Consider the following 24,921-nt stretch of genomic DNA (forward strand, 5'->3'; position numbering starts at 1 on the left):
GTCCTCTGTGTTGCATTGTTGCTGCTTGCATGTAAATAAACATCCTTTCCGAATCCATGCTCCTCTGCAACACTGTGGCTTTGTAGGGCACGCACGATGACAATACAGGAAATGTGTGTCAAATGTAGTCCTGTTTACTGAAGGAGAGTTCCCCCCCCCCCAGTTTGTTTACAAATCCTGTGCCTGAGAGCATTTAAGGTGGTGGTGGTGTGTGCTGGCTGAACTCCAGGCTGGATTAATGGGTATGGGGTGGAGTGGAGGAGGGGTGGAGGCAACTAGACTGTTACCAAGGAGAATTTATCTTAATTAAACGACTGTCCCTCACATGCGTGTGGTCTGTGCGTCGGTCCCTCAGTACAGGAGCACAGAGGAAACGTACCTTGATTATTCCAACATCCACAGTCTCACTTTGATACCTGTGCTTTTTATTCCTTTTTAATGCATGTAATTAATGATGAAGGGAAGGAAATGGCTGGGCAGCTGAGCAGTATTCTCTACTGTGCTTGTTTGTCTCCATCGCAGGCCGATGTTGTGCCCAGTAAAAGCTTCCAGGGAATATTACATTTGCTGTGAGTGATCGGTCGCTGCTGCATTGTTGACAAACATCAGTCTTTTGTTCCTGCTCATCTGCTGTAGAAACCCCTTCGTTTCAGAACGACCGTCGCTTTGTGGTTCCTTTAACACAACCATGGCTTTCTACCAACCAGTATTCATTTAGAAACGCAATAAGAATAAAAACATCATCCCCCCCCGCCCAACTCGTGTACCATCCTGTCTGTCGGTGTGGGGTTCTTCACGAGCCGCTCTTATGAAATTTGAATGCAGATGAAACGTCCGTGACTGTGAGAGCTGGTGATGAAGGCCCAGTTTCTGTAGCAGAGCCAGGCAGGCCTGTGCCGTTTCTCGTGGAATGGGAGTGCCCTCTTATGGTTGAGCTTAGCTCTGCAAAGCATAGCCGAGGATGTGTGCGCAGATCGGAGTCTCGGCAGCAGCAGCCTGTGCTGACCAACCATCTGAACCACAGCTCGGACCCACAGCGTCCCTTCTGTCCGACAGACCTCTTGGGCGGCACCTTACCGACAACTCGGATGCATAGAAAGGTGTGAAAACCACTGTAAATCACTCATCACAGCATTTCATGGCCTTGCTTTGACGTGGTTGGTTTTATTGCAGTGTTCGGTGCTTTTTTGTGTGCATTTTGTTTGAGATCTCCCAAGGAGCTGGCTCAAGACTGATCGGTGTCAGAAAACGTTCAGTGGCTGTTACGTATGCTTTTAGAACAGCACTGCAGTTAATAGCCTTTACCACCGTAGCGGTGGAGAGTGGTGAAAGGGGGTTCGGTGCAGGGCTCTAAAACTGTCCTGCCATCTGCTAGAAGCGCTCTTCATGAGAACATACTGACCTTACAAATGATGTTAATTTGCAGTCCTGTGTGTTCCCGAGACGGGGGTAATTAGCAGGAGAAAATGGGGGTATTGATTCCAGCAGCAAGTCAAAACCTGGCTTTGATTTTAAAAGGGCTACAGGCAGTTAAGTGTCTGCATTTCCAGGATTGCCCCATTTAAATCATACAATTGACTTGTAACTTGTTGCTGTCCAGAGAGAGGTGATCCTGAGCCAAAATGGATGTTGGCGAGATGACCGACTGGGCTGGCGCTGAAACTCACCTCACAGATGTGCTGGGATTCTGTGTTCCCACTTCATGGATGCAAGCATGAAAGAGCAGATTATTTTTTGGGGGTGATCACATCGTCCCTTTTATCTGTCCAAATAGTCTCCACAATAACATTATAATAATTCAAGTGACTCTGCAAGTTACTGATACTGACATGCTTACTTGTACAAAATTTTTTACACATTAATTTTTAACCTAAGATGGCTGCCATAACTTTAAAAACCTTTAAAATGATAACCAATTGCGTTTCAAATGACCTGCTTTGTGAAAACGATGTTTCAGATTTGTGCATTTCAAATCTTATTGAGCTGGGATAAGGAGGCCCACAAACGCCTACTCTCTCCCCGTCCTTTTCGTAATCCAGGCCGTCACAGAAAACAGACTGGCGTGTGTGCGTTTGTGAGAGGCTGCTCAGACCCAGGCGTGAATGGAGATGGGATAGTCTGTTCGACTGGCTGCTCGGAGGGCTGTCGCTGGGGGAGGGGGGCGTTAATCAACGCTGCTGAGCGGGAAGGAAGGTTTGGGCCTGCCTGTGTTTCCTGTAACAATGACAGCTTTCTCTCTGTAGTAATTGACTGCACCGTGACCCCTGAGTCCTGCCGAGTGTGTGTGTGTGTGTGTGCGTGTTGGTGTGTCAACACGTGGAGCCGACCGCAGTTGCCATGGCAGAGGGGTGAATGCTTTTATTTTTTCATGACGTAGACTGGATAAACGAGCACATCGGTGTGGAGACAGGAGATGGCTGAGAGACGTGTCGGGGAAGCATGCCAAGGCAGGGCATGGCTGAGGGATGAGGGACAGTCCGGGCAACCCCTCGCTTGGCTGGGATGGCGGTTACAAAGGCCTGGGCCGTGCGGGTTAATTCTCCAGTCTCGAGCAGAGCGAGGACAAGGTTGAAAAAGGCTCAGCTTAATTGAAGAGATTGTTCTTAGATGGTGTCCAAGCTTGAAAGCTAAGGCCAGGCAATACAAACTATTAGAGTTGTGAGCTAGAAGCTGGGTGGGACGTTCCTAGAAGTGGTTTAACCTCCATCCACATTTTGAAGCGGCTTTTTTTGATTTTAAAAGTGGAACCACTCGTGTCTTCTAGCATCCCGTGTCCTGCTTCTGAAGTTGTTAGACTGAGGGAACCCCTAGTGAGCTGCTTCCACAACTAATTGCACTGGTTTGGCCTCCATGTTGGGAATATCTGTGAAAAACTATTTTAAAGAATTGCCCCAGAAAATGTTTTGTTGGCCTCCAGGTTTTCCTTCTCTCTATTTTAAGATATTAACATGCGAGTAACAATGTAGTGCAGGTTTTCATAGCTAGGCGACTAAAATCTGGAAAAAAAACATAAGCAGTGATTGGCAATTAACTAGTTTCCCCGAAAAGGAAAATGTGGCCCGGAACCCAGTGGACTGACCAGTTGGAACTTGGGAGCTGGACCGTATTTAGACCAGTTTGTTCACTCCCTGGGCAGTTCTTCAGCACAGCTCCACAAAAACCCTTCCCGTTCACCACAAGACATCCTACGTCTCTAGCTCAAGATGTATCCTTGCGCTCCTTGAAAGTGTCATGCAGACGGCCATATTGGAATGACTGGTGCTGGAACAGTGCTGATGTCACGTGAAGAGCAGTGACTGCTTTGTGTTCAGTGCTCTTGTGAGTTACTCACATGACATGGTGGGGGGGGGGGGGGGTGTAAAGTGATAAAGCCCAGTGCTGGGTTCACTTAAGGCCGTTCACGCTGTCCGGCTCTGCACACATCAGTGGTCTGAAGGCCTGGCTCTGTCTGGCTCCCGTCCCACCTGCCTTGGGGGGGGTGGTGGTGGTGGTGGGTGCCCCATATCGCTTGGCCTGTAAAGGATAACACTGCTGCCTCCTCCTTTCTGCTGGGGGTGGGGGCTTGTCAATTGGCAAGTTTATATTTAACCGAGTGCTTACTATTGACCTGTTGTGTATGATGGGGGTTGTCTGAAAGAGAAGAGGCTTTTATTTAAACAAAAATAAGAGACATCCAGGTTTGGAATGCTTGTGGAACCTGGGTGACCTGCAGAGACTAACCCGAGCCGTGTGTGTGTGCGTAGTGACCGAGGAAATGACAGAAAAACAGAGCTCTGAAAGTGTGGCTCTGCAGCGTCCCAGCGAGCTGAAAGGAAGCCGCCGTGCACACAGACGCATTGGATCTACGATCCAGATAGTGTGGGGGTGTTTGTTCAGCGCGCGGCAGGCTGAGCCCGAGCGATGGGCTGATTAGCCCTCTATCACGTTCGTTGATCTGGTTTGCGTTTGAAAAGGGGATGGCTGTCTCTTTCTGTGCACAGTGATGAGTAGCCAGTATTTTTGAATGGCACAGTCAGTGGAGATATAATTAAATTTCTGGGCAAGCTGTGTAGTCAGCAGAAGCGGGCAGTGTGCGATATTGAGCTGTGAAAAATCAATGACTGCAGTGAGTGGGAGGAGCAGGGGCTGCACTCGCCGGGGCTCGGCACAGCCTGCACCGAGAGAGGGGTCTGTTCAGAGACGCAGGGCCGGTGCATTTGGGGATGCGGGGTAATTGGCTACAGCGTTAGCGGGCTGTGCGGAATTGGTATCCATAACCAATGTGCCCGTGTATGGGTTTTATAACAAGACGAGCAACAAATCCAAATAATCTCCCATAAGGGTTTGCCGCGCTCACAGAGGCTCTGAGATTTGTGGTGGTAAACGCCTGAAATGTCACAGAGCTGGTGAAGTAATATGGAACTGTAAATGCAGATGTGAAACCTGCAAACTACGCTGAGGATCGCTCCGAGGGGGACGCTGGAATAGAAAAGGGGAAGCGAGACCTCAAGGCTGGTCGTTTCAGCGCTTAAGTAATCACTCTACTTGATGTGCATCTCAAATACACCTCTTTACTTTATACAGGCCTAATACTAAAGCGGCTGCTTTTTCGCTTTTTCACTTTTTTTAAATCCCCCCCCCCCCCAAGCGCTGTTCTGTCCAGGCAGTTGTCGTTCTCCAGTATTTAAATAGTCTTTATTTGGCCAAAAGCAGGCATAGCCTCACAGCTCACAAATTAGCATATTAATAATGGCCAAGTAGCTCAAGACATGCTCTACGAAACGGACTGTACCAATAGCAGTGTTTGATGCAGGGCTGCTATATCGGGCTGCTTGAAGGGTCATGGATATTGCTTTAAAAAGTGCTGTTTGATTCCCAGTTGAATGAACATGTACTGGATTGACACAACTTCACAAAGCGCTTTGCATTCAAACTACCCTGGCTTCATTTCCATGCAGGGACATGTGTGTGTATTGATAGATATGGCTGAACTGTCATTTTTAAATGAATGTTAAACCATATCACACAGTTGGTATAGCTGTTAACCTTGTTGAAGATGTAGGAACATTTTTTACCAATGTTGAAATGTGTTAAACATATACCTGAACATTGGACTGCAGGAAACTGAGCAGGGCAGTATTTCTATTCACGTTAATTCTTGGATTTAGGGTTTTTTCCTTTGTTTAGGTGTTATTTCCTTAAAGCATAATTGCCTGGTATAACATCTGGGATTGTACATGAGCTAAAAATAAGTATGAGTGTGATATTAGAAATGAGATGATGGAGAATAATGGAACGAGGCCTGTGTGAGGGCCAGAGAAGGCACTAGCTGAAAAGATCACTTCTGTTTCTCTCATGCTCTCTCCCTGACCTCCGTAATTGAATCCTACACTCGCCTACCGCATCCCTGAATGACCCGGGAGGCACATCCTGTATGAGAGGGGGACGTCTCTTCTGCGGCGCAGTCGGAGCAGGCTCGTCCGGGTGGCTGCGATGCGATTTGATAATCTCCTAATGGGGGCTTCAGACAGGGATGCTGGAATGCCCCCAGGCCCGAGCGGTGGAGCTTCAGAAGAGCGCAGACGACGGATGAATCGGAGTTATCGGGCCCTTTGATAACCGGGAAACAATTAGTGCCTGAGAGGAGAGGTGCTTTTTCAGTGCCTGCCTTTTCAACCTGATTAGCATGGAAATGCTTTCAACCGAACCTTTTGAAATCTCCGCAAGCCCAATTTAAAACCTCCTCTGATGTGCACGTATCCACACACTTTAGGAGTGTTTGACAATCTTCTCTTGGTATTGAGAGGGGTTGGGGGGGTTAATATGCAGTTTTAGGTCTTTTGAACATTCCTCAATCTCTCAAACTGTTTAGAAAGATAGAACTGACTTTACCCTTCAGACAATCCAGGCACTGTGTGGTTGCATTGCTGCGCTGGTAGTTGCTTTTGTCGAGGTTAGATATCGGTCTGTGGAGTACATGGGACAAGGGGCTGTTTTGGTGGAGTTACCATCCATACAATTTTTTTTTTTTACTATTGGAATATAAATAAATCAGTGCTAACTGTTGAGGTGCCATTCAGTTGCGCTATTGTCAGTACATGCTTTAAATTAGTACACATTTCTTACACTGGGAAGGTCTAAAAATAAACATTCTCAGCGTTGATTGTTTTATGTTTAAAAGCTTAGTTTTTACCCATTTGAATCTGAAGAGCTTTTATTATTACCTTAAACCAGAGATTGTTAGAAGTAAGCATCTGGTCTGAGTGTCAGTCGCAGTCGCCTGGCCTTTACAGCAAAATGATCACTTGCTATGGCCCGGCACGTCGGCGGCCGTGCTGGAATAGATGGAGATAGAGCAGACGTCTAATAAAACTCCTGTTAGGGATTGATTTTAAATCTTGGTGCCCCAGGTGTCGTGGCTTTTGCCTGGGTGTTTTGTGCTCTGGAGCTTTGGTGGCCTGATTCCCGGCCCCTGTAGACGGTGTTGGGAGGATAGTTTCTGAGTTCAGCAGCGTTGCAGAGAATGTGCCATTGTCAGCTGCACAATGAGCCATTGTTCTCGGGCCGCTCCCCTTCTCAGTCCACAGTCTCTCGGGTTTGTTTGTTTTTGCCTGGGGGAACTGCCGTCTGATTTCACAGCGTGCCGGTGTCGAGTTACTGCAAATGCACAACCTGGCCTCTTTCTGCAGCACGACACCTTGAGACCCCTCTCCTGCATGTGTGCCCCATGAGGCAGGCGGCCGGGACAAGCGTGGCATTCCCCCCTCGCTGTGAATGGCTTCAGAAATGGCACTTACCGTGCCCAGCCCCGAGCCCCGCATGGGGGGGATTTATATGATCATTTCACTGTTAGGTAACCGTGAGATTCGATTTGCATTGCCCAATTTATGTGCATTCATCCTGCACTGTACATAATGGTCTGTATCGCCACACATTTTAGTGTCAGTTTTTCCCCCGTTAGTTGTTTTGCAAATCCACTGCCGAGTTTAGCACGAAGCAGTCGGTCGTGGCCCTTTAAACCAGGGGCTCCAGTATCAGATGACTCGTCTTATGACGTTTGGATCTGGGCACAAGGGAATGGTGCTTTGAGTCTAATAATAGTCTTTCAGCAGGACTGTGGTGAAACGGACCTTGTGTTTTTCAGACCATTAGACTTTATTCCAAAGCAGATTTTAAATGGTTGATTTTGGGCAAATTTGGGAGAGATGAGCTAAGGGGTGAGGGAGGGATAAGAGTGTTTGGCAGGGTGTGATTTGTATGAAGCAACAGAGCTGCAAAACACCGCGATCTTAGAGATTTGAAGATGTGCGGGGTGTGAAAGTGTAAAGGCAGACTCCTGCTCTGGCAACAGATCTGAGATCTTAATAAAGCCACTTATATCTTTAAACCCGGAAGGAAAAGTAAGAATCTGAGCCTATGGTTAGAAACGCGCTTCAGATAGTCTTAAGTTTGCCTTCTAAGCCCCTCCCCCCAAAACCACCACTGCACCGAAGGGAAAGCTCCAAGCTGCAGACTTTCTGCCATGCAGCGCTATCAGGGCACTTTTGCCAGCTTGTCAGGTTGAATCTGCACCGTGCCGTAGAGCTCCGCGCGGTGAAGGATGCCTGTTAGCGGATCTGCCCCGGCTCCAGTCGAGGTTAAATGTTTCTCAGATCAGCATCAGCAGGTGACGGGTTCACCCCCAGCCACAAGCACAGATAAAGCTCCCAATCGAGCGAGCAGCTGTCACAGCGCGCTGTCGGAAAGCGTGTTAGTGCAGCGGGCCTGATTGCTTGCAGCCTGGTGAACGGGAGTGGATATGGTGCGTTCTGCTGCTGCCGGCCTTCTCTTGAAGGCCGTGCTCTGCCTGGGCGTTTTTTAAACTGCTCTTCCGGAGCGCGTTGGGGTCGTGAGCAGCACTGGGCTGGCAACCGGTGAAAGAGCGTGTGTGAGAGAGAGAGAGTCTGAAACTGGCTCTGATCGGCGTCCTCCTCCTGTCGCTCCCTCTGGGGTTCCTCCATCAGGTCACGTCCCAAAAATAGCAGCGGGCACCGTTTCAAGTGAAAAACCGCCGGCTTCGGGGCCGCAGCCAGCCTAGCAGTGTGAGATTTCTATGGGAAATAGTTGGCCCCTTTCCAGCTGCTTTTTTTTTTTTTTTTTATCTGACTGGCAGATGAGCTCCAAACACATGGGAAACACGTGAGGATAGACTCCACACACACACACTCGCATGCACACGCTCTCCTCCGGCACTCGCTTACTGTTGGTAAGAGCAGGTGGCACACACTTGGATCACCGCAGCCGGAGGAGTTTGTAAGTGTGGCAGAGCAATGCGTCCCGGTTTGTCTCGCAGTGCCTCGCTTTGCCGTATTCGAAGACTTCCTTGGTGACTTTGGGTGGTCTCGGACCAAGAACAAATTGTCCCAACAGTTTCTGCCGGAGCGTCTGTCATTCATTAAATACACCTAGGCTTGGCAAAGAAAATAGAAAGCGCTGAATATTTTTTGGGTCGTCTGTGCCAGATTTCGGTTTCAGCTCAGTGTTTAAACCTGGTTATGACCACGGACGCATCCTGCATGTCGCTTGGAGGTTATCTACAGGTCAGCTGTGTCTCTGGCTGTTACATGGCAGCAGGGCCTGGCTTAGAAGGCTTTCTGTGCGGTTGATGGCATACTGCAAGTTTTTAAGAAATGTCCCGACTCGTGGTGGGGTGGTTTTATAGACGCATCCATGAAGTGTTGGGTTTGAAGCAGGCTTTGATGGGGTTAGGTGTCTGGGCGCTGTGTTGTGCAGAGCTCTGAGCAGGCAGTGGGAACAGACCAGGGCTTGAGTATGAAACCGAGACCTGCTGTGATTGAGAAGTGAACCGAGACTTGGGTCTTTTCAGTTCAACCCCTTTCGCTTCTCCTTCACCACGGCCATGTTTGTGCAGAAGCGGCCGCACTGACGCTGGTGTTTGCGTGTATGGACGAGTGCTGTGGCTTTGGCCTCGTGTTTGTATAGCCTACCATTGGATTACTGGAAGGTAGTAAGACGACATGCTGGAGCTGAACTCAAGATTGATGGAAACAAACCAAATGCATTAATAACAGTCCATTGTCCCAGCCTTGTTTCCTGTGTTGCGGTTACACATCCCTCCTGTGTAGGGAGAGGACTGCATCGCATACATTTAGTAGAGGAGCTATAGCTTTGCATATATTGCACTTCAAATAGTATTTAGCTTCCCACTCTTCTAAATGGAAAGACTTATTTATAGGAGAGCTTTCTTACAAATGAAGACTGTGAAATCCTCTATGTATGTATGTTATGATTACCTGATAAATCTGTCCTCCTGACACTGCTGTCGATTTTTTCTTGGGGGTGATCGAGATGGGAAATGTACTCGCAGGCTATCACAATGGCAGGGCTTTTCTCCCTCTCCCTCGGCTGACCCCCATCTCCCATCTCGCTCTCCAGGATCTGTCGGGCTCCATCGATGACCTGCCCACCGGCACCGAGGGCGCCCTGAGCCCGGGAGTGAGTACCTCAGGAGTGTCCAGCAGCCAGGGGGAGCAGAGCAACCCGGCCCAGTCTCCCTTCTCCCCACATACCTCCCCCCACCTGCCGGGCATCCGCGGGCCGTCGCCCTCCCCAGTGGGCTCCCCCGCCAGTGTCACCCAGTCCCGCTCAGGACCCCTATCCCCGGCAGCTGTACCAGGTAGGGCTCCAGCACCGTTCAGACAATTTGGCAAAGGGGTGCTTTATTACTGGGAGTGTTGGTACTTGCTTTACTGGAACTTAAGTAGATGCTGGTTTTGTAGGCTATTTCATATAGAGAATTGAACCCTGGGAAACATCATGGTTGTCCAACTCTTAGAAGTATGGGTTTAGGTTATTTGAAGAGCCATACATGCATTGCAAACTTTAGAAGCACAAGTGTTCGAGATTTTGTGTTGTGCGAGGTTGTGTAAAAAGAGGCTGTAAAGTCATTCAGATCTGAGGACAGTTTTTGCATTGTCACGATTAGCACCCTGTTCTAGACGTCTCAGTGCTTTATCTAGAGTATTCCACAGATCCTGTGAAGGACACTCCTTTCAATGACTGCTTTCTTTCCTGAGCTCTTTATTTTCCTGTACTGAGGACATCATACATACCCTTTATTCTCAAAGTACTCTGATTTACAGCTGCGGTAAGGTGCAAACTAAAGAACTCATTTATAACCGCTCCTCTGATGCATTCGTCTTGGCTTTTGCAGGGAATCAGATGCCCCCCCGACCTCCGAGTGGGCAGTCGGACAACATCCTGCACCCTTCCATCAACCAGACTGCCATGGGCCAAGACAGAGGTGTGTGTGGGCTGAGCTCTCCGTCTCACCCTTTCATTGTTCTTGTCCAGTAACGTGTGTCACTGTAGCCCCACTGTAACCTGTGGGCCGTGTGCGGCCGGTCCTGACTCCTGTCTCGTTGCTGTGCTGTCGCAGTGTACATGCAGAGAAACCCCCAGATGCCTGCCTACGGCTCCCCACAGCCTGGCTCCGCCTTATCTCCACGCCAGTCCTCAGGAGGCCAGATGCATGCTGGGATGGGGCCTTATCAGCAGAACAACTCCATGGGCAACTACGGGCCTCAGGGTGGCCAGTACGGGCCGCAAGGTGAGCGGTGGGAGCTGGGTAGGCTGGGCGGGGAGAGGAAGGTCTACGTTCGGTGGTTGTCGGGCTCAGAGGGCGAGAGGGGGCCTGATAAGATATTTAATTTGCATGTTGATGATAATGTTTTTAATGACCTGAACATTCCAGTTGGCGTGGACTACCTTGTGTTCACAAGAGTTGTGACTTGAAAGTTTGAGCTGACGAGCAGGGAGGGTTGTGTGGGAAAGGGCCATCGCTGTCCTTCGCCCTGATTCTGAGTGAACTGATGGGTCGCCTCCAAACTTGCAAGTCTTTCAAGCTCTTGTTTGGTTTTCTTATTCCCTAGTGGGCCTTTTCTTAAGCTCAGAGTAGTGCCAAGATGAAAGTGTAAACAAACAATCCTTCACCGTGCGTTTCTTCAGGGAGACTGCAGGAAAGAGATGTTTTCTCGGGTCTATATTTAGAGCGTGAGGGAGCCAGTTTTGACAACGCAAGCTTCTTTAAATGGATACGGGCATCACAGCCTGTGTGTGAACGAGCTGCGGTGTGAAGTCATTACTGAACGCAGAGAAGCTGGAGAAGAGTGAGGGAGGCCTGGTAGCTTTCAGAACCCCTCTCCGACACCTTCGCTCTTTTAGGAGGGGGGGAGTGTAAGAATAGAGAACTTGTTTTTAATTTTGTTTGCTGGACTCGCAGGTGATTTGTTTCTGGATGTTTTTCTAGTGAGGTGTAACCGATGCACTGGGAAGGTTGTGAGGGATCTGAGCATCTTGACGCATGGCGAGATGAAACTGCTTCTGTCACTGTATAAGTTCAACACTTGTCTGTATAAGCCCGTTCTTGTAGAGGTTTACAGCTAAAGCAATAAATACAAACCTGAAGGTCTCGAGAGAAACCCATGTTCATAATTGTACACCTGTCCTTTTCCAAAATAAATGATCAAATAAATTTGAGCATTGATGCATTAACAATCTGTCCCTTCCTGTCCTCTCCAGCTTATTCCAGGCAGCCAAACTACACTGGCATGCCCAGCACCAACTACCCCGGGCCTGGTATGGGTGGCTCAATGAACCCCATGCCGGGGCAGGGCGGTGGGCCGCCATATACGGGAATGCCCCCGGGTAGGATGGGCCCTGGACAGATGGGCGCCCGGCCCTATGGCCCCAACATGGGCCCTAACATGGGCCCCAACATGGGCAACATGCCCCCTCAGGTGGGCTCAGGGATGTGTCCTCCCCCCGCCGGGCTGAACCGGAAGGCCCAGGAGGCGGCGGCGGCGGCGATGCATGCGGCAGCCAATTCGATACAGAACAGGTAGGTCTCTCGCCCTGACGGCGTCCCTAACAGTCTTCATCAGCTAGGGGGGGGCACTGTATTTGTTATCCAAGATGAAGGCCAGAGAGGTGCACTGCTCTGACTGAGCTGGCGCTTCATTACTCCCAGGGAAGTGCGGAGGAAAGGAAATGCTAAGCCCAGCAGTCGGACCCAGAGCGGGGCACCACGGAGGGCCTTCTGTGACTGAGATGATCCCCAGTCTAATTAGCTGTGTTCTGTATTAAAGGTCCTAATGAGCAGCAGGCCGGATAGAAGTCCGGGGATTGATTAGAGAAGCCCCCGGGGACAGGAGCAGTGCAGCTGGCAGGGAGAGCAGTTAGGGGATGTAGACAGGCGGCGAATCGGTGGCTGGGCAGGAGGAGCCGCTGTGTGACGGCAGCAGAGCAGGCAGGGCCAGGCAGGTTGAGGAGCGACAGGTGAAGGAGTAGAGAGGACGAGGGGGAGACGGCAGCGTTGAGATGCTTGTCAGGGTTAGCGGAGAGAGATTCAGAAAGAGGATAGAAGCTCAGATGTGTCTTGTCTTCCAGGCCGCCTGGCTACCCCAACATGACCCAGGCTGGCATGATGGCTGCCGGCTCCCCCTATGGGCAGAGTATGAACAGCATGCCTGGGATGATGAACCCCCAGGGACCCCCGTACCCCATGGGTGGCAACATGGCCAACAACACTGCTGGTGAGTGGAGCCTGTGGGCCAAGAGTCAGAGGTGTCGGTGTCCCTAGACCGCACCCTTCAGATCTCTGTTTTTCTTATTGTTTTTGAAGAATGACACACTCCTGTCAAGGGTGTCCTGTTAGATGCGGTTGAACGGCACTGCGTCTGACCGGCCTGTTGTTCGGGTCAGGAGGGTTTATCTGGGAAACTCGTCCATGTCGACGGGGGTGGCAGTGGGCGTGCGTTACACAGCCCTCGGCTACAGTCCTCCATCGGGAACGTCTTCTCCATTCGGTGCTTCGATGAAGGACTCTTCTGGTGAAATTGCTGATTTGATCTGTAAGCAGAGCGAATTGGTTCCCCAAGTAACTTCCTCTGTGGTCTCACCGCACCGCCCGGCACGGCATCACGAGAGATGTGTAGGTGATGTGCAATGAGGGTTAAACACCAACCGGCCCTGAAGTGCCTTTAGGAAAGAGCTGTGTCCATTACCAACACCACGCATTTAAACAGTGCAGGAATAATGATTTTCCCAAATAGTCAGTTCAGATGCTTTTTGTCCCACAGGTGGTGGAACAGATGGATAATTATTCAACGAACAAAATGTGATAAATGATTTTACGCCTCAAATCATCAATGTGTATTTTCCGGTTTTTGGAAGAAAATGTAAACAAAACAATGCAAGTGTGCTCTAATGCTCGCTGTCACGCTCACTCTGGGTCAGCGTGGGAGAGTGGTGGCCGGCTCTTATCTGGGGGGCGAGGAACGGTTCTGGGATGCGTGGATTTCTCATGATTTTACAAAAGGTTTGTTTCACCTGAGCTGTCGTTCGTTCGGCTTAAATCTCATCGCAGCGTGAAATGTAGATGTTAAGCAGTGGACAGTATCTTCACTGGACGCGTGTTTGTGTCGGTTGAAACATTGAATGGAAAAGATGTCGCCCAATGCAAACAAACTACAGCCTGAGGGTGATGTATGCAAACACTCGCTCGCTGCCCTTAATGTTTTTATTGAACTCGATCCAACTCTGTCCAGTACGACAGGCCAGTCAACAGCTGTAAGAGTTACTGAAGGTCCTTCCCTTTTAAGATCTACTGAACACAGTCGAGTGTTGGTGTCGGATAGCAGGAGCTGAGTGACAGCTGGTGGTCAGGCTCCGGGTTGTATTTTGTTGTGTGCGCAAGTCTTTTCATTATGGTCTATAGTCTTGCTGGTATTGATTTGATTTTCTCCCCCCTCAGGGATGGCTCCCAGTCCTGAGTTAATGGGTCTTGATGTGAAATTAAACCCGGCCCAGAAAATGAATAACAAAGCAGATGGGACTCCCAAACCTGAAACGAAGTCGAAGGTAATGAAATCTACACGTTTGGATCGGCCATTTTGGGTTTATGATGCGAGCGGAACCGCACAGAAGCCTCAGGATGGAAACTTCGAGGCTTTGCACCGCCTGTAAATATTTGGGATTGCAACCGGGTCCAACAGATTCCTCAAATACGTAGCCAAATCCCCCACCAGTAACATCTCCCCTCTCCTCTTCGACTCCTCGGTCACTCCTCCGCAGATCCCCTGTGTCTGATTTTCTCTCTCTCTCTCTCTCTCTCTCTCTCTCTCTCTCGCAGAAGTCCAGCTCTTCCACGACGACCAACGAGAAGATCACCAAGCTGTACGAGCTGGGCCCTGAGCCCGAGAGGAAGATGTGGGTGGACCGGTACCTGGCCTTCACCGAGGAGAAGGCCATGGGCATGAACAACCTGCCTGCCGTGGGCCGCAAGCCCCTGGACCTCTTCCGGCTTTACGTGTCGGTGAAGGAGATCGGAGGCCTCACACAGGTGCCTTAAAACACGATTCCCTTGCCCGTCTCGTCCCTCGATCGCGGTCCGCCGCGCCGCTTCATGCCGAGGCCGTAAATCGGCACGGCTCTGGAAACGGTTACAATCCAATCCTGGTGGAAGTCCACAAACTTCAAAATCAATGTCTGCTCGTTGTCCTAATTGCTCTCTCTCCCCAGTTTAGCACCAGTGATATTTTATTTCTTCAGATGCTACTTTTATTGTCGGCGGTCCCAACTGGTATAAAGCACTCTGGTAATCTAAACTTAATGGCCCACTGATGGAAATTGACAATTTGCCGGCAACCTTGTTATTTGCATAGTTGCTTAATTACCTCTGTGAGTTTAAGGCTCGTGGAGGAGCGCGATTGAAGCGGCTTGTTTTCAGTTTGATTAAAATAATACATCTTAACCCGAAAAGTTCCTTCTGAGGAAGAGAGCGGGGGAAAGACCGCGTCGTATCCGAAACGCGCTAAAGGATGGCATTTTAAATCATAATTCGGTTTACAGGAGTTCACCGCAGAAATGGAGCTTAATTATAGTTCTAAAACAGCTGAGAAAATGGAAATCCCCTGTTCATCGAAGGGGGTTTTAAGTCTTGGAGCATCTAATCTGTGCTCATCAGCTGTGGCAGAACACGACTGATCTGCTCTTACGAAGTTGATGAAACCCCGGCCCCTGTGCCGATCCGTCCCCCTGTTCGGGTCTTTAATCCACCGGTCTCTCGTGTCACAGGTGAACAAGAATAAGAAGTGGCGCGAGCTGGCGACCAACCTGAACGTGGGCACCTCCAGCAGCGCCGCCAGCTCTCTGAAGAAGCAGTACATCCAGTGCCTGTACGCCTTCGAGTGCAAGATCGAGCGCGGCGAGGACCCGCCCCCAGACATATTCTCTGCTGCCGACGCCAAAAAGAACCAGCCCAAGATCCAGCCTCCTTCCCCAGGTCAGTGGAACCCCGGCCGCGCCGCCCCTCGGAAGGAAGGCGCCCTTCAGTGTCGACTTTCTAAAGCGGTGGGAGGGTGACTCGGTGGTTTTGGTCTCGTTAGTCATTCGGCTGCCTTTCCCTGCCCTGCTCCCTGTACAGATCGCATCAATTAATCGTTGCTTTATATGATAGTAAGGGGTACATGACGCGTGTCATCAGTGTTTAAGATCATATTAGTCATAATCAGTCACCCGCAGTCTCTTACTGAAGTCTTTCAGCTGCTAATGAGGATTTCACCAAATTTATCAGGAGAGGCTGGCTTGTTTTGAGAGATTTAAAGAACCGAGTTGGCTATAGAAAAACGTAGTGTCCAATCGAGAGGAGCCCATTCCCCAATCGTGCTCATTTGGTGTCCATTAATAACTAAGTGATCAAGGATCCTATCCAGTCTGTTTTTGAATGTTCCCAAATTGTCTCTTCAGCCACATCGCTGGGAGTTTGTTCAGATTGTGATGCCTCTCTGTGTGAAGTGTCTCCTGTTTTCTGTCTTGAATGCCTTGAAGCCCAATTTCCATTTGTGTCCCCGGGTGTGTGTGTCCCTGCTGATCTGGAAAAGCTCCTCTGGTCTGATGTGGTCGATGCCTTTCATGATTTTGAAGACTTGGATCAAGTCCCCACGTAGTCTCCTCTGTTCCAGGGTGAAAAGGTTCAGTTCCTCAGTCTCTCAGTAGGACTTTCCCTTCAGACCTGGAATAAGTCTGGTTGCTCTCCTCTGAACTGCCTCTAGAGCAGCGATATCTTTCTTGGAAGTGTGGAGCCCAGAACTGTCCACAGTATCCAGATGAGCTCTAACTAGTGCATTGTACAGTCTGAACAACTTTTGACAATATACACTAGCATTTTGTGATGCCAAAGTACCCGTGTGAAGCTCACCGGGCCTGGTTCTGCTGCGCTGCAGCAGGTGGTGGACGTACCTTTCTCTTACTCAGTCCCAGACTTGGCTCACTGCATGGCTGCCCTGGGAGAGGGATGAGGGCAGTGTGTCTGGGGATGTGACTGAGGGGGCTGTGGCTGGGGGTGCGTCTGAGGGTCTGCAGGCGACCAGCAGAACCGTGCGTCAGTTTGTCTCCACTTGGATCTGAGGTTGCGGCGCTTGCCAAGTCCCACCATGTGCACAGGAGGCTCCGGCTTCCTGCCGCGCGTTAGCGTGTGCCGAGTGTGTCCAAGAGCCGTCATGTGGAGCAGGGATGCAGAGCCGCGGGCTGGGGGGAGGGGAAGGGGTGATTCCTCCAGTTACGCAAAGAATGTGTGTAAGCCGATCCCTGCCTTGTGGGCCGCAGGGAAACTGTATCCGCGGTGCCGCCGCCGCTGGGCCGAGGGCTCGGAGAGGCCAATTCCCTGGAGATTTGTGCACAGCCAGAAATGATGAATGGGAAACGGTGGGTTGTGTGTGAGAGTGTAAAGTCTCACGGATCCCCCTCCCCCCCGCTCCTCCCTTCAGCCGCAGTAGAGGAGGGAAATCCCGGCTCAGTGGTGGTGGTGCGGGGGTCTGGACGGACGGGTGGGGGTTGGTGTGTGAAGTGCCAATATGTGAATAAACGTGACCTGATGGTGACCCTGGTATGTGTACCAGATAATGAATAGAAGGAATGAGTCATCAGACACTGCATACTAATAGCGAGAAGTCACGGCTGGGCGGGGGGGGGGGGGGCACGGATCTCTCTCTGGGCTGACGGGGAATAATCTGACAGTTGGCTGAGGCGCTGATTGTTCCTTGAGGGATCAGTGGGTTTCAGCTGTGGGGGGAGGCTTGGCAGGGCAGGACGAAGTCGGGAAGAGCGTCGGTCCCTGAAGCTCGTCTTGCCAACACGTTCTTTGCAGGGGTTTTTAAATGGGGTTAAGGACAGAGCAGTGGGTTTTGGCACATTGTGCTGTAGATCTGTGGGTCTGAGTTGGTAGTTTTGGGTGTCTATTTCATAAGCCCCTTGTATGCAGTTGCCCATCTGTATGTATTTGAAATCATTTGGAGATGATACTTTAATGTCAATATGGTGAGATTTCTAAGGCGGCATCACTTTGAAGCTCCCTCCCTTTTAAAGGCAGTTAGTGAACATGAAATTGTTGCCTTTGGGTTTCCAGATTACAACGGATTACATTCCCTTCAGACCTGGAATAAGTCTGGTTACTCTCCTCTGAACCTCTGGTCCATCGTGTGCGATTTTTCCTGCCTGCTCTGCTGGCTGCCTCCCAGTGTGGCTGTGCTCTCCAGTGTGTGCGTGTTCTGACCAGGTGTGTTTTCTGCAGCCGGATCCGGGTCTCTGCAAGGCCCCCAGACACCCCAGTCGACCAGCAGCTCAATGGCAGAGGGAGGAGACCTGAAGCCCCCGACTCCAGCTTCCACACCACACAGCCAGATGCCCCCCATGCCCGGAGTCAGGTAACCCAGAGCCTCTGGCGTTCACCATCCACAGCTGTGTAGGAGGAGGAATAAGCCTTGTGCGAGTATTCGTCCCACACCGTCGAGTTGTGAATCCAGTGTCTGTGATTTGCATGTTACGGTGTTTTCCTGACGAGTCGAATGTAAAATACAAATCGAAACCGTTCAGCCTTTCCAGACCATTAGAAGCCAATCCCGATTAACTGCGCCTACTGTGCGCCGGCTGTGATTGGCTGACGGTTGTGTGCCCTCCTCTCCCCAGGAGTAGTGTGGTGAGTCTGCAGGACCCCTTCGCGGACGGAGGTGACCCGGCATTCCCCCGGCGCAATTCCATGACTCCCAACTCGGGATACCAGGCAGGCATGAGCACTCCAGACATGATGGGCCGCATGCCCTACGAACCCAACAAGGACCCCTTTGGCACCATGCGGAAAGGTGAGGGAGGGGTTGGTCCCAGGGCTATGGTTTTACCATGTTAGTTTGGTTGCTTTGTGGAAAGGCAGGGTAGTAAAGGGTTTTGTTGTCGGTACTTAATCGGGGTTGACATGTTGGCTGATGTTCTGTGTCTCCGTCCCTTGCAGCGGGGGAGCAGTTCATGTCTCCGGGACAGGGACCCAACAGTGGCATGGCCGAGCAGTACAGCCGCGCGCCGCCGGGCTCCATGGGCAACATGGCGATGAGCCAGCGGCAGCAGTACCCCTATGGACCGGGCTACGATCGGAGGTAGGCCCGCAGACCCGCGCTTTCCGGCCGTCGGCTACGTCACCATAACTCTTTAACTGTGCTGACCCTGCGCTCGTTCTCCCTCCAGACAGGAGCCGGGGATGGGCCCTGAGGGCACGATGGGGCCCGGAGCGCCGCAGCCAAACCTGATGCCTTCCAACGCCGACACGGGGATGTACTCGCCAAACCGCTACCCTCCACAGCAGCAGCGGTGAGTGCCAACCCCCGGAAGACGCCGTATGGTAAACGTGGCCTCGGATCCTCCGTGGCTCGGGTGTTCTGACGGTGTGTGTTTTGGTCCTGCAGGCACGATTCCTATGGTAATCAGTACCCTGGCCAAGGTGCGCCCCCCGGCGGCCCCTACCCCAATCAGCAGCCGGGAATGTATGCACAGCAGCAGCCGGTAAGACTCGCCGTCACAACCGAGGCAGTGAAATAGCAGTCTTTGGTTTTGGTGCAATTCGAACGGGACGTTTGACCAAAGACTGCTATTTCACTGGCAAACACTGCTTTGACGGTGCCGGTTTTCTTTTTACCGTGACATTACCTCGCCTCTCTCTCCAGAACTACAAGCGCCCGGTGGATGGCGGCTACGGACCCCCGGCGAAGCGGCACGAGGGCGACATCTACAATGTCCCGTTCGGCGGGCAGCAGCCACAGACGCAGCCACCCAGCGCCCCGCCGGGCCAGCAGGACATGTACAACCAGTATGCCAACGCCTACCCCGGCTCGGAGCGGCGGCCCCCGGGACCCCAGAACCAGTTCCCCTTCCAGTTTGGCCGGGAGCGGGTCCAGGCCACCACGGGGCCCAACTCCCAGCAGTCCATGCCCGCGCAGATGATGGGCAGCCCCATGCAGTCCACCCCAGACGGGCCCCAAGGCAGCATCTGGCAGAGCCGCAATGAGATGGGCTACAACTTTCCGAACCGGCAAGGCCCCGGGGCCCCCGCCCAGGGCGCAGGCTACCACGGCATCAACCGCTCCGAGGAGATGATGCCCGCTGACCAGAGGATGAACCATGAGGGGCAGTGGCCCGCACACGTCAACCAGCGGCAGCCCCCCTATGGCCCCTCGGGCTCTGTGCCCCCCATGACTCGGCCCCTGCAGCCCAACTACCAGACGCCCCCCGCCATGCAGAACCACATTCCGCAGGTCTCCAGCCCTGCCCCCCTGCCACGGCCCATCGAGAACCGCACGTCCCCCAGCAAGTCGCCCTTCATGCATTCGGGCATCAAGATGCAGAAAGCCGGGCCCCCGGTGCCCGCCTCACACATCGCCCCTGCGCCCGTGCAGCCACCGCTGATCCGGCGAGACATCACCTTCCCACCCGGCTCCGTCGAGGCGTCGCAGCCCATCCTCAAGCCCCGCCGGCGGCTCACCATGAAAGACATTGGTACGTGCCACCCCCCTCTGGAACGGATGGCACAGTCTGCCGTGGATCTGTCTTTAAATGAGTTCTGAATCATTCAAGCTCCTCCCAGGGAAATTAAAAAATAACTCAAGTTTGGGTGTGTGTGGGGGGGGGGTGTCGAGTGGTTTCCTGCATCTCAAAATAAATTGGGGGGGGGGCTTGAGGAATACTCTAAAAGTACAGCATGACATTTTATTTATTTAGTTGGTAGTCGACCATGATTTCTTCAGTGTTTAAATGCTCTCCCATCTTAAGCTGTTGTATACGACTCTGATACTCCTCGTGTAAATAGAGTAAATCCTCTTGATGCTCTTGTCCTGCCCGTAACGCTGACCGCTGTTACCCCGCTGTGTTGGCAGGCACCCCCGAGGCCTGGCGCGTCATGATGTCTCTGAAGTCTGGCTTGCTGGCGGAGAGCACCTGGGCCCTGGACACCATCAACATCCTACTGTATGACGACAACAGCATCTCTACCTTCAACCTCTGCCAGGTGAGGAGGCTGTTCCTGTGAGACCCGAGGGCTGGGCCACTGGGGCCCCTGGACCCTGAGAGGCGTGGGCCACTGGGGCCCCTATGCAAGCCCTTCAGTGCAGGCTCTCGTACTGACTTCTCTTCTCTTGTAGCTTCCTGGCTTCCTGGAGCTGCTGGTGGAGTACTTCCGACGCTGCCTCATCGAGATCTTCGGGATCCTCAAAGAGTACGAGGTGGGGGACCCAGGCCAGAGGACCCTGCTGGACCCCGAGGGCCTGTCCAGCGACCGAGACTCTGGCTCGGACGAGGAGGAGGACGCGGACGACGTGGAGGACATGGAGGAGGATGACGAGGACGAAGAAGATGACCCACCCGACGTGTCTGAGCAGCAGCAGCTTCCGCAGCCCCAGCAGCCGCCGCCCCCGGCGCCGCCGCAGCAGCCCGCCCCAGAGAAGCCACATGGAGAGCCACAGCAGGAGCGGGAAAGAGCTGGGGAGGAGGAGGAGGAGGAAGAAGAGGAGGAGGAGCAGGAGGGGGAGTCCGCAGCCAAGGAGCCCCGCCCTGCCACGCCTGCCCTGGACCCCAGCGCCCCCCAGGAGAAGCCCAAGCAGGCCAGCAAGTTCGACAAGCTGCCCATCAAGATGGTGCGCAAGAAGGACCCGTTCGTGGTGGACTGCTCCGACAAGCTGGGCCGGCTGCAGGAGTTCGACAGCGGGCTGCTGCACTGGCGCATCGGTGGCGGCGACACCACGGAGCACATCCAGACCCACTTCGAGAGCCGAGTCGACCTGCTGCAGCCTCGGAAGCGGGCGCCCGCCGCTCCAGGGGGCGCCGGAGGCCGCAAGAGAGCCCCCGTGCCTGAGAGCGCCCCAGAGAGCCGTGCCGGGGATGAGCCGCCACCGGAGAAGAGCATCACGGCCACCATCGACGACGTGCTCTCGGCCCGGCCCGGCTCCATGACGGAGGAGGTGGTGAGGGGCGCGCCCGAGAGCCATAAGGAGAACGGCAAGTTCCTGTTCAGCATCAACCCGGCGCAGAGCCACCGCAACATCAAGATCCTGGAGGATGAGCCGCGCAGCAAGGACGAGACCCCGCTCAGCACCCTGGCCGACTGGCAGGACTCACTGGCCAAGCGCTGCGTCTGCGTGTCCAACATCGTGCGCAGCCTGTCCTTCGTGCCGGGCAACGACCTGGAGATGTCCAAGCACCCGGGCCTGCTGCTGCTGCTGGGCCGGCTCATCCTGCTGCACCACGAGCACCCGGAGCGCAAGCAGGCGCCGCTGACCTACGAGAAGGAGGAGGAGGAGGACGAGGGAGTGAGCTGCGAGAAGGACGAGTGGTGGTGGGACTGCCTGGAGATGCTGCGCGAGAACACCCTGGTCACCTTGGCCAACATCTCGGGCCAGCTGGACCTCTCAGTCTACCCTGAGAGCATCTGCCTGCCCCTGCTGGACGGCCTGCTCCACTGGGCGGTCTGCCCCTCGGCCGAAGCCCAGGACCCCTTCCCCACGCTGGGGGTCAATGGGGTGCTGTCCCCCCAGAGACTGGTCCTTGAGACCCTAAGCAAGCTCAGCATCCAGGACAACAACGTCGACCTCATTCTGGCCACGCCGCCCTTCAGCCGGCAGGAGAAGCTCTACGGCACGCTGGTGCGCCTGGTGGGCGAGAGGAAAATCCCGGTGTGTCGGGAGATGGCTGTGGTCCTCCTCGCCAACCTGGCCCAGGGCGACAGCCTGGCCGCCCGGGCGATCGCAGTGCAGAAGGGCAGCATCGGCAACCTGCTGGGCTTCCTGGAGGACAGCCTGGCGGCCACCCAGTACCATCAGAGCCAGCCCTCGGTCCTGCACATGCAGAACGCGCCCTTCGAGCCCACCAGCGTGGACATGATGCGCCGGGCGGCCCGCGCGCTCCACGCCATGGCCAAGGTGGAGGAGAACCACTCGGAATTCACGCTGTATGAGTCGCGGCTACTGGACATCTCGGTGTCCCCCCTCATGAACTCGCTGGTGTCCCACGTGATCTGTGACGTACTGTTTCTGATCGGCCAGTCATGACAGCCGTGGGGGGCCCCTCTGGTTTCCGTTCCCCCGCCCCCTTTCTCTGTGTGTCTGTTGCGCGTGAGTGGAGAGAACTTAGAGCAAAACTGACTGTTTTTGTCCTTTTTATTTATGCAAAAACACCTCGGATTCCACTGTCTAACCCTCGCCCCGCTTCTCACGACAGGACGGACTTCATGAAGTAGCTGTGGATTTTAATACACAGGCAGGAAGGAGGAGAGGAAGGAGAATCAACACGGACTTAACAAACAAAACACGCGGACGGAGACCCCGGCCCAGGAGAGCGTGCTGCCTAACGGGAAGGACTTTTTTAATAAAAATAAAAAATACAAAAACAAAACTGTAACCAAAGTTGCTGTCTCGTTTACAGTGAGTTTGGGGGATGAACGTGCCCTAGCTCTCCGATCGGGGGCATGGAAAATACACTTTTATGGTTCATATTTGGAGGCTAAACAGACTTCTGAACTCATATGTGGTATAATTGCTGTAACTTGGATGCTATATATTCAGTCTACAGGAACCAGGTTATCGGCTGTGAACAGACGTCTTTCAACGGGAGGCCTGTGCAGTAGATTGTAGGACTTTTTCTGTACTGTACACCTTAAAATAAACTGTAAACATACTGTAATAATACTGTTTCACACTGAGAAACGCTGGCGCGGCAGCAAAACTGTAGTTTTTAAAAATGTTTTTAGTTAACGTTGAAGAAAAAATGGCTTTCCCCCCAAAGTATCGTGAACCTACAACACCCCGACCTCTTCTCTTTATCCCTTGATTGTATGAATTTACCCTTAAAAAGAAATCACCTCTTAGGACTGGTTTTCAACTCTAGACGCGGCCGCCGGCTGCGCTGTAAATACGACGTTGTACATTACACTCTCCCCCCCCGTGGAGATCCTTCACCCTTTATACCTTTGACGAATAAAAGGTTACACCAGTAATTCCCTGCATCAAGTCCCGCCATGTGCTAATTTAACCCCCTCCCTTGGCCCGTCTCTCTCGGTCTCTGTCCCCCTCTCACACTCTGCCTCTCTCATTCTCTCTCTCTCTCTCTCTCTCTCTCTGCCTCTCCCTCATTCTCTCTCTCTCCCTTGAGAGTGGTGATGTACGGCACGAGCTGTGCGTAAAACTAGCTGCTGTTTCCCAGACTGCAGTGAATCACGTTTTATGTTTTCTAATCAAGGTGTGGAAAAAAAGTTAAAAGGCTAAAAAAAAAAGAAAAAAAGAAAAAAGAAACCAGTTTTAGGTTCGATTTCAGCTCCTAAAGACGACAAACAAAACCCTGATGAAGAAACACAATTTGAGTTTTTTTTTTTTTTTTTTTTCAGTGATATGGATTCTGCATATTTGTATTTCAGACGATGTAGCTAAAAACTTGATGTAAATTCCTCTTTTTTTCCTTTTTTTGGCTTAATGAATATCATTTATTCAGTATGAAATCTTTATACTATATGTTCCACGTGTTAAGAATAAATGTACATTAAATCTTCGTAAGACGTTTGTGATGGTTTTATTCATTTGGTGGCTATGCCGTTTTCGGGTTGTTTTCGGTTCCCCCCCTCCAGTCTGCGGAGATGCAGTGTGCAGTAGTTTGGCTTTCAGTTGACGCTAAACGAGGAAAGCCACTCGTGTTGAAATGCCGGTTTATAAAGGAGCCGTTTATACTCGCAGATGTTCCTCTCGCTTCCTGCTTCTCCCCTCCCCCCATGGCCTCTCGCCGCAGACGCTCTCGAGGGGAAGTCCGCAGGGGACGCGATTGAGTGTCGCACCAAACCTAGAGGGATATTGAGCCGTTCTGGTTTTCGGACGCAGATCTGTGGCTGCCATTCAGGGGCCGCAGGGAGAACGCGTCTGGTCTTCACCTCGACCGAAGGCCGAGGATGTCGCAGGCCGGCGCGGACCCTGCGTTTTTGTCCGGGCCGCAATGAGAGCCTGCTACGTGACCGGGCTGCTGCAAGCAGGAGACGTTGATGAGCTGGGAGTGTGACTCGGCCAGGGCCAGCATGGAAAACGAGAGGCCGTGTGGTCGCGCAGCACGTTTTAATTGATTCAGCTCGAGGCCTTCCCTTGTGAGGGTGTTGGCCTCGGGAGGAGCGGGGTGACCAGAATGTCTTCGGTCGGAGGAAAGGGAAGGAAAGCACTTTTAGGTAGATAGAAGTAAGTTTTCTTTTTCTAAAGAGCTGTGAGATTATGGTCAATAAGTGGATTCTCTGTGGATTTATTGATGCAAAGCAGCCTTAAAGTACATCTAATCCTCTGCAGGTGGAAGTAGGCCGATTTTTAGGCGCTGTGAGACTGGAGTATGTGCGGAAGTGTGGATGGACAGAGCGCCGTCCCCTCGTGTCAGCAGCTGTAACGCAATTCCCCAGAAAGTGCCGCTTCCTCGGCGCTCCTGATGTGAAAGTGACCGGACGTCTTTACTTAGGGGCCCCAAACAGGCAGAGTGAAGGATCGAGCGACTCCTGTCCCACAGAGACGGATCCCAGCCCTGCCACAGCGTGTCCCTTCATTCTAGAGA

General features: G+C 52.4%; 1 protein-coding gene across 1 annotated transcript in view; it reads left to right on the plus strand.

Annotated features, from left to right (window-relative positions):
• Positions 1-23,892, plus strand: part of arid1ab (AT-rich interactive domain 1Ab) — a 57,436-nt gene extending 33,544 nt beyond the window's left edge. The window contains exons 5-20 of the mRNA XM_066717678.1: positions 9,415-9,655; positions 10,193-10,282; positions 10,418-10,588; positions 11,560-11,878; positions 12,427-12,572; positions 13,793-13,899; positions 14,171-14,380; positions 15,115-15,322; positions 17,609-17,741; positions 18,004-18,176; positions 18,323-18,464; positions 18,553-18,675; positions 18,771-18,867; positions 19,029-19,857; positions 20,235-20,365; positions 20,499-23,892. Of these exons, the coding sequence (XP_066573775.1) occupies positions 9,415-9,655; positions 10,193-10,282; positions 10,418-10,588; positions 11,560-11,878; positions 12,427-12,572; positions 13,793-13,899; positions 14,171-14,380; positions 15,115-15,322; positions 17,609-17,741; positions 18,004-18,176; positions 18,323-18,464; positions 18,553-18,675; positions 18,771-18,867; positions 19,029-19,857; positions 20,235-20,365; positions 20,499-22,400 (5,022 nt within the window). The 3' untranslated portion in view covers positions 22,401-23,892. The remainder of the gene's footprint in view (positions 1-9,414; positions 9,656-10,192; positions 10,283-10,417; positions 10,589-11,559; positions 11,879-12,426; positions 12,573-13,792; positions 13,900-14,170; positions 14,381-15,114; positions 15,323-17,608; positions 17,742-18,003; positions 18,177-18,322; positions 18,465-18,552; positions 18,676-18,770; positions 18,868-19,028; positions 19,858-20,234; positions 20,366-20,498) is intronic.
• Positions 23,893-24,921: the final 1,029 nt, after the last annotated feature.

The sequence above is a fragment of the Amia ocellicauda genome, chromosome 11 (assembly GCF_036373705.1).
Source record: "Amia ocellicauda isolate fAmiCal2 chromosome 11, fAmiCal2.hap1, whole genome shotgun sequence".
In the NCBI taxonomy this organism is placed as follows: Eukaryota; Metazoa; Chordata; class Actinopteri; order Amiiformes; family Amiidae; genus Amia; species Amia ocellicauda.